The sequence below is a fragment of the Fukomys damarensis genome, unplaced genomic scaffold, assembly GCF_012274545.1.
Source record: "Fukomys damarensis isolate Sample0158 unplaced genomic scaffold, DMR_v1.0_HiC HiC_scaffold_23, whole genome shotgun sequence".
Lineage (NCBI taxonomy): Eukaryota > Metazoa > Chordata > Mammalia > Rodentia > Bathyergidae > Fukomys > Fukomys damarensis.
The window spans coordinates 60,480,586-60,488,824 of record NW_022900935.1 but is presented as its reverse complement, the minus strand read 5'-3'; the positions used below and the strand labels follow the sequence as shown (position 1 = coordinate 60,488,824).

Here is an 8,239-nt window from a genome sequence, read left to right as displayed (position 1 = left end):
CGCCGCAGCCGATCCCGGAGTCGGAGCCGCTCCCGCTCCCGCAGCCGCTCTCGCTACAGCCGCTCCAAGTCTCGATCCCGCACTCGCTCTCGCTCGCGATCGACCTCCAAGTCCAGATCTGCGCGAAGGTCCAAGTCCAAGTCCTCGTCGGTGTCCAGATCTCGGTCGCGGTCCAGATCCCGGTCGCGGTCCAGGAGTCCTCCCCCCGTGTCCAAGAGAGAATCGAAGTCCAGGTCGCGATCCAAGAGCCCCCCCAAGTCTCCAGAAGAGGAAGGAGCGGTGTCCTCGTAAGAAAATGGTAATGTCCGCGGGCTCCGAGGCGCAGCCTTGACTCGTAAATGGGGTTTGGAGTAGGTCTTAGCCAAACTAGTATAAAGTGACTCCTGGTGTTAGGAGCGCTGCTCTGAAGTTACTCGGCTTTGGGAGTAAAACTGAAGAGAGGGGTCTGCAGAAAGGATGTGTATTAAGCTTAGATAGTAATGGCTGTTTCGTAAACTGTTTTGAGACCTATTAATGAAAATGATTATTTCTTGCTGTTTTTATCCAACGTCTGCATTTTCCCCCTTTAAAGCTGCGGTCTCCTGTTTGATAAAAGAATATTGGCCAGTATTGCAGATTTTAACTGATTTGGCTGATCCTCCAGGGACCAGTTTCTGTGGGCGTGTATTGGAGCAGGTTTGTCTTTAAACGTTAAAGATGCACTATCCTGGTAGAGAAAAACGATCAGTTCAACTATTGTTGTACTGACTGGGACTTCCTATTCTAATGGATGTGGCAAAGGAATTGCAATTAAGAAGCAATGAACTTTTGGAACCCCAAAAGAAAGAAAGTTTACAGGTACTGCACTGGGTGGGGAAAGGATAGTGTGTCTTTAACTCTCAAATTGTTTGGTCCTATTTTTTAAAAGGAAAGGGCCCTAAGTAGCTCGGATGAAAACATTCTCGATTGTCAAATACTTCATTTGAAAAGGATTTCTTAAAATGTAATAAGATTTCATGTCGCTTTTGTTTGGATACAGCCCTTTTCCCCATTTTTTCTTTTCCCCCCCTTCCCCACCTTACCTTTTTTTCACTTTGGTTATTTGGCCAAGAAATAATAAATTCGAACTTGTAAATACTGATTTTGAAAATTTCCTAATTGGGCCTTTAAAAATCTCTTAATGGCTGGGTGGAACCTTACTGTAACCTATTTGTTTCACCAGAGCCTTAGTACATACCAGAAAACTGAAACCATGTGCACTTTGGTACCTTTTTAATAAGGGAAAGTAAGCTGAACTTTTTTCTTTTCAAACCTAGATATATCGGCAAGCAGCATAACAGAGGACTTTGGGAAAAAGGACCACGAACTCAGTCCATCGGTCCATCGAAGAGTCTTTGGAACAAGCAACTGGCTATTGAAAAGGTTATTTTGTAACATTTGTCTAACTTTTTACTTGTTTTAAACTTTGCCTCAGGTGGCAAACTTCATTTTATGTGCCATTTTGTTGCTGTTATTCAAATTTCTTGTAATTTAGTGAGGTGAACGACTTCAGATTTCATTATTGGATTGGATATTTGAGGTAAAATTTCATTTTGTTTATATAGTGCTGACTTTTTTTGTTTGAAATTAAACAGATTGATAACCTAATTTGTGGCCTCCTGACTTTTAAGGAAACGAGTGCAGCCATTACACACAGCCTAAAGCTGTCAAGAGATTGACTCAACATTGCCTTCATTCCTTAAAATTAAAAACCTACAAAAGTTGGTGTAAATTTGTTTATATGTTATTTACCTTCAGGCCTAAATGGTAATCTGAACCCAAATTTGTATAAAGACTTTTCAGGTGAAAAGACTTGATTTTTTGAAAGGATTGTTTACCAAACACAATTCTAATCTCTTCTCTTATGTATTTTTGTGCACTAGGCGCAGTTGTGTAGCAGTTGAGTAATGCTGGTTAGCTGTTAAGGTGGCGTGTTGCAGTGCAGAGTGCTTGGCTGTTTCCTGTTTTCTCCCGATTGCTCCTGTGTAAAGATGCCTTGTCGTGCAGAAACAAATGGCTGTCCAGTTTATTAAAATGCCTGTCAACTGCACTTCCAGTCACCCGGGCCTTGCATATAAATAACGGAGCATACAGTGAGCACATCTAGCTGATGATAAATACACCTTTTTTCCCCTACTCCTCCCCCAAAATGGTAAATCTGATCATCTTCATGTACGAACTTAAAATATGGAAAATGTTTTAAGGAAACAAATGGTTTGTAACTTTGTAAGTACTTAAAACATGGTGTATCTTTGCTTATGAATATTCTGTACTATAACCATTGTTTCTGTAGTTTAATTAAAAATGTTTTCTTGGTGTTAACTCTTAGAATGCCTTGGTCTCTTTTGCCATTTATTTGAAAGACCTGTGCAGATGTCTGGAGTGTCACTTGCCTATGTAACAGTGGTGGTGAACCTCAGAGCTTTCAGTGATACAGCCAGCCTGCTGCAGCACACATGCCATAGGTTTGCCACTGTTGCTATACAGCATAGACAACAACGAAGTAGTAGTACTGTTTCTCCTACATTAGATGTGCCAGCTGAGCCCCTAATACCATGGCCTCGAGGTAGCACTTGTAAGTACCCCTTTTCAACCTAATTTATGCTTAATTAAGAACAATCCAAGTCCTTACTCATCACATTGTGCTTTAATTGTTTGTATGGTTGATGTTACCCATTAGCATCTTGTCATACAGTCTACGACCAGCAGATCTGTCCGTCTTCAAGCTTATCTCATTTTCCTGGGAAGTTGGGAGCGGTCTGATCCTGGTATCAACATTGTCCATAACAGCTTATGGGTATAATTCAGAGACCCTTTCCAAAGGAGATGACTAGCATTTCAACAGTATGTCTTCCTGGAAGAGCAGATTCTGCTATATCTTCTTTATCCGCATCAAAAGACTCCAGAGGAATATGGACACAGTTCATATCCCACTTGTACAGCAGAGCTTCAAGGGACCAGTCGGCACTTTAAAAAAAATGTTCAAACTTACACCTCTTTGGTTCTGCCCTTTAAATTTTGTTTTTGTTTTTTTTGGTACTGGGGATTGAACTCGGGTTCTTGTGCTTGCAAGGCAGGCCCCCGAATCACTGAGCTAAATCCCCAGCCCTGTTTTTGTTTTGAGACGGTCTTTCTGTGTAGTTGAGACTGACCTGGAACTCACTATGTAGCCCAGGCTGGTCTTGAACTCAATGCAATCCTCCTGCCTCTGCCTCCCGAGTGCTGGGATTGCAGGTGTGTGCCACCATGCCCAGCACTTTTAATGAGATTTTAAGTAAATCAAAATTACTCATACCTTCTAACCTGATAAGTAGACCACAGTTGAACCTTGGGGTTCTTCTGCATCAAAAAGTACACTGTGCTTAAAATGTCTTCAAAATCTAGGGAGAAAAGGCATTTCTTTAAATGGGATTTATTCTATAGTATTGCTGGCCAGACTCTTTAATAGTGAGCAAAAATTGTTTACCTTCTGGTTCAAAGAACACATCAGATGCAAGAATAATATCTTGTGGTGGTAGAGTCAAAAGACCCTGAGATATGTGACCCCAAGTCAGCCCTATAACATCCACCTGTGGAAGGTTATTCATCTGGCAGCTTTGCCGACAGATTTCTAGACAGTGAGGCAGCTCTGAACTGTCTGACAGTATCACTTCAGCACCACATTTTGCAGCCAAGATTCCTGGAAGGCTCACTCCTGCTCCAATCTAATAAAAAATGTGAAAGTATTCAAAAATCACTTGGAATGGCAAAGAACTTGGTTTTAGATACATTCTTTAACAAGTGTAACTTGGAAGGCATACTAATGGCAAGTAGTCCTAGGGAGACATCCTGAAAGGTGTGAGGAACTGAATGAGTCAGGTTTGTCCTGTTTCCAAGAAGCTTAGGCTTTATATTTGTCAGGCAAAAGTGAATTCCTTCCTGATTAATTACTGGGTCCAGGAGTGGAAATAAGTTATACCAGTTCCCATTTTGATACTGAAAGGCTTTGCTTCCAACTTAATGTGTCATGGGCAGTTCAATTACAAGGCACAAGGAATGTGGTTTTCAGCCCTCTTATTAGCATGCTGGAAAAGCCACCAATTTCAGAGGGTGCCAGCAGTGGTAACTCGCAGGTATAGCTAGCTAACTGTGGTTGTCCCAAAGTTAATTGCTTTTCTGTAGCTAAACATGGATCTACAACAGCCTCCTACTAAAGGGGACTGTCCAGCTGCATCTTGAAAGGTAATTTTGTAAACACTAACGGATAATAGAAATTTGGTCACAGGCACACTCAACAAGGTTGCTGTTTTCTAGTTTAAAGATGGGCATAGAAACTTTCTGAATGTATTAACGGATATTTAAGCCAAAAACTAGCATGAAAGTCTTACCATTTGTAGAAACAGGTAAGGTTTTTCCAAGCCTTCAGCAAACCCAAGCAAGGTGGAGTGGTGAGGAAATTATAAAGGGATTTTGTTTTTGGTTTTTCAGCTACGTAGTTCAGGCTGGTCTTGAACTCACAACGTAGCCCAGGCTGGCCTCAAACGCCTGGTGATCCTCCTGCCCCAGCCTCCGAGTGCTGGGATTCCAGGCATGTACCACCCCATGCATGGCAGAGGGATTCCTGCTCACCTACGGCAGTACCTGGGATTGAACTCAGGACCCTGCACTTGCGAGGCAGGCAGGGATGGCACCATTGAGCTACATCCCCAGCCCAGAGGGATGTATTTTAAAGTTAATACCAGCATTTCACGAAACATAAAAGGCTATGCTTATGGGCAATGTTTTGTGCCCACCTAAATACCACTGTGATGTAGGGCCTCTAGGAGGTGCTCATGAAGGCTGTGCTCTTTAGGATTAGTGACCCTAAAAGAGGCTTCCAGGGGCTGGGGATTTAGCTCAGTGGCACTGTGCCTGCCTTGCAAGCACAAGGTCCCGAGTTCAATCCTCAGTGCAGCCCGCTACAGCTCCCTCCACCAAAAAAGAGGCTGTGGAAGCCAGGCAGTGGCACACACCTATTATCCCAGACTTGAGAAGCTAAGGCAGGAGGAGGATTGCCGTGAGTGCATGGCCAAGACCTGTCTCAAAACAAACAAAGGCCCTGGAGAGTTTCCTTGGACACAGAAGGTGAACTTTTTTTTTTAGGAAAATTTTTTGAAGCAAAACATTTATTGGTACATTTTAGATACAATAACACTCATCATAGGGAATTTGCACCTATACAACATACATCCCATGCCTCCTTCCCCCACCCTATATACAAAAGCTTTGTTTCCATTTTTTCCTTCTATTTTCTTCATGTCCTTTCCTTCCTCCCCGCTCCCTGTTCCCTTGAACATTCCGCTTTCCATTTCCCCCATCTATTATACATTTTAGTTCTAGCATTGGGCATGGTGGCACTTGGGACTGAACTCAGGGCTTTCACACTGAGCTACATCCCCAGCCTTATTTATTTATTTATTTATTTAAATTTTGAAACAAGGTCTTACTAAGTCTCTAGATTGCCCAGGCTGAGCCAGGGGTGGTGGTGCACGCCTGTAATCCCAGCACTTGGGAGGCTGAGGCAGGAGGATCACTGTGAGTTCAAGACCAGCCCGGGCTAGTGAGACCCTGTCTCAAAAAAAAAAAAAAAAAAGAAAACAAAAAAATACATTTTATTTATTCTTATTTCCACTTTTGGTGTCTCACATCAGAGAAACAACATGGTATTTAAATGTGTCCATCTGATTTATCTCACTTAAGAGTACAGTCTCAAGGTGAATCCAAGGCTCAGTTTTGTAAGCCAGAAGCTTGGTCTTGACCTTGGACTTCCCAAGCCTCCAGAGAACCCATGAAATTTGTTAATAAGCCACCTAATTTATGGTATTTTATTACATATAGCAGCCTAATTGTGAGAAGCACTTGGGTGACCCATCAATCATCTTTGGAAAGGTCAGCAAAGACTGCTGCCAGTGCCCAGACTAACTTTAGGAGTCATCAAACTGTCAAAAGTCTAGTTAATTATTTTAAGCTTTGTGAGCCATTTCCTGGTCTATCAGTTTTTTTCTTTTTTTAACAAAAATATAAAAGAGCTTTCTTTAGCTCACAGACCTTTCAAGTGGCTAACCCATCTACTTTACCAATAACAGAGCTGGTAACTAGCATCAAGGTTCAACCCTGAACATACCCAGTATTCCAGAAATGGACCCTCATACCTCTAAAATGGCCTTGCCCGGCAGAGCTCTTCTATGAAACCAGAGGTACTGGGCTAGGACCACAGCACAAGGCCAAATGTACATTCCATAGTGGTGGTGCAGGACCTGGAAAGAATGTTTTGTATAAGGCTGGGCGTGGTGGCATAACACCTGTAATCCCAGCACTCAGGAGGCTGAGGCAGGAGGATCGCTGTGGGTTCAAGACCAACCTGGACTACACAGTGAGTTCCAGGTCAAGCTCAACTACGTATGAGACCCTGTCTCAAAAAAAAAAAAGAATGTTTTCTATAGATGCTGTAAAACCCTGCTGGAAACCAGTGTTTGTACAGTAATCAGTCTCAGGCAATGGCATCCATTATAAAAATGACGATCCTGCAAAGCAAGGTGACAAAACATGGAACAGCTCCCAGTGGATTCCACAAGCATTTAAACGGTGCCTAAGAAGCAAGAGCCCTTCTTATGCTGAGGACATAGACTGTACATCTGGAGAAAAAGGACAAACAAGCAAATAATAGAGCTCTGATTAGTGGTGAAGTGATACAAATAGTAAAATAGGGTTAAGAACATAATGGGGTAGGGTGGGGCAGTCACAAGATAACTGCTGTAGCTGGAGCGATTCAGAGGCTCCTTGGCTGGACCAAACAGCCCCCCCGCGTGGTTATGGGATCGTTCTGAAGAGCTAAGGCAGGGGCCTGGCCCGTGGATCTTATTGGCCGCAGTAATTAGCTCAGAATTTACTCGAACAAGTGCAACTTGCAAGGTACCCAATGGCAAGGAGTGGGCAAGAGGCCTAGGAAGACACCCTGGGAGAGGTGTGAGTGAAGCTGGGCTCCGGGCAGGAAGGAAGACACTCTCAAGGCCTTTGGGAGGCTAGTCATTAGCACCTGTCATTTAGAGACAAGGTAACAGCTCACAATCCAGAATGAGCCTACCTGGGTCCAAACTCAGTCTAATTTATTACTAGCTGCTTGACCTCATGAGTTTCATAACCAGTCAGTGCTTTGGTTTCCTCAACTGCAAGATACTGTCTCCATCGAGTGATAAAGGGTACTTCAGTGCGAGGCACAAAGCACCCATCAATAGCAATAAAATTGCAAAACTCTTTGTCCTCGGGAGCAGAGGGTGCTCCTAGGGCGGTGGCAGAAAAGGCTACAAGGGGGAACGTATCAAAGGTGGAGAAGGAACCAGGGATCCAAGCTCAATCATTCAGAACACTCAGAAGCAGTGCCCACAACTGAACTTGGCACACACCTGCAATCTCAGCACTCCGGGAGGCTGAGGCAGGAGGACCACAAATATATAGGCCCAACCTGGGCAATTTGGTGAGGTCCTCCTGTCCCAAAAAATAAAGGGCTGGGGATATAGCGCAGTCCCAAGGCCCCTTCCCCAGTATGGAGGCCGGGGCAACAAGCTAGGGATTACATGTGGGGGCTGGAGTACAATACCTAATGAAGGACGTCTAACCAGAGGACAGCTGTGCAGATTTGAGCAGTAAAATACGGGGCCCTACTTAAGGAGAAAATCTTCAACCCCCTAAATGTAGAGATTCAAGAGTATTTTGATGTGAAGCTACTCGGAGACTACAGAAGTGAGTTCTACTCCAGCCTTTTAACCTTCTCAGGCTGGTTCTACCTCTTGAAAAACCGAACGCAGAAAGCTCTGGCAGAAAAGAGCCAGAATCAACCCAAGAATTTTACTCGGGCTCCGAGAGAAGTATGGGCTGGGCTGCTCAGAGACAGAGCTCTTGCTTTAAATGCTTAAGTCTCTGCTACCACCCTCAAAACCGAAAAAAGAGAGGCAGCCAGGGACAGGATGAAACGCGAAGCCTTCCAACAAAGTATTAGGGGTCAGGGACGCCACTTTGCCGACAGAAAACACATTCGGAGCGAAGACTCCTTCCCAGCTCGGTACCCGGGCGTCCTACGGAGACATCTAACCCGCCAAAGGGCTCCAGACCAAACCTTTGGCTGAGGGCCCCACCCGCTGCGCTACCCGGCCTGGGTCAGCCGAGAGCCGCACAGGGCACAGGCTGGCTTCGCGGCCAGGGCCGC

The 8,239-nt window shown here is 44.3% G+C and overlaps 2 protein-coding genes across 2 annotated transcripts in view; one reads left to right on the top strand and one right to left on the bottom strand.

The window, feature by feature from the left end:
• The window catches only part of Srsf2 (serine and arginine rich splicing factor 2), a 2,956-nt gene extending 699 nt beyond the window's left edge, over positions 1–2,257 (top strand). The window contains exons 2-4 of the mRNA XM_033767428.1: positions 2–298; positions 572–1,401; positions 1,902–2,257. Of these exons, the coding sequence (XP_033623319.1) occupies positions 2–291 (290 nt within the window). The 3' untranslated portion in view covers positions 292–298; positions 572–1,401; positions 1,902–2,257. The remainder of the gene's footprint in view (position 1; positions 299–571; positions 1,402–1,901) is intronic.
• Positions 2,258–2,635: 378 nt separating this feature from the next.
• On the bottom strand, positions 2,636–6,375 carry Mettl23 (methyltransferase like 23). The gene is made up of 4 exons (XM_033767277.1): positions 6,189–6,375; positions 3,485–3,722; positions 3,314–3,398; positions 2,636–2,985 (listed from the first exon to the last, which is right to left on the bottom strand). Exons 1-4 carry the CDS (start codon positions 6,270–6,272, stop codon positions 2,823–2,825), a joined length of 570 nt encoding a protein of 189 aa, XP_033623168.1. The 5' UTR covers positions 6,273–6,375; the 3' UTR covers positions 2,636–2,822.
• Between the last annotated feature and the right edge of the window lie 1,864 nt (positions 6,376–8,239).

Excerpts from the sequence above, each read along its gene's own strand:
- Mettl23 (XM_033767277.1), bottom strand. The coding sequence starts at position 6,272 with ATGTACATTTGGCCTTGTGCTGTGGTCCTAGCCCAGTACCTCTGGTTT. Across the intron at positions 3,399-3,484 it reads TGTGTTCTTTGAACCAGAAG|ATTTTGAAGACATTTTAAGC; the intron begins GTAAACAATTTT and ends TTTTCTCCCTAG. Across the intron at positions 2,986-3,313 it reads TCTACTTATCAGGTTAGAAG|TGCCGACTGGTCCCTTGAAG; the intron begins GTATGAGTAATT and ends TTTTTTTTAAAG.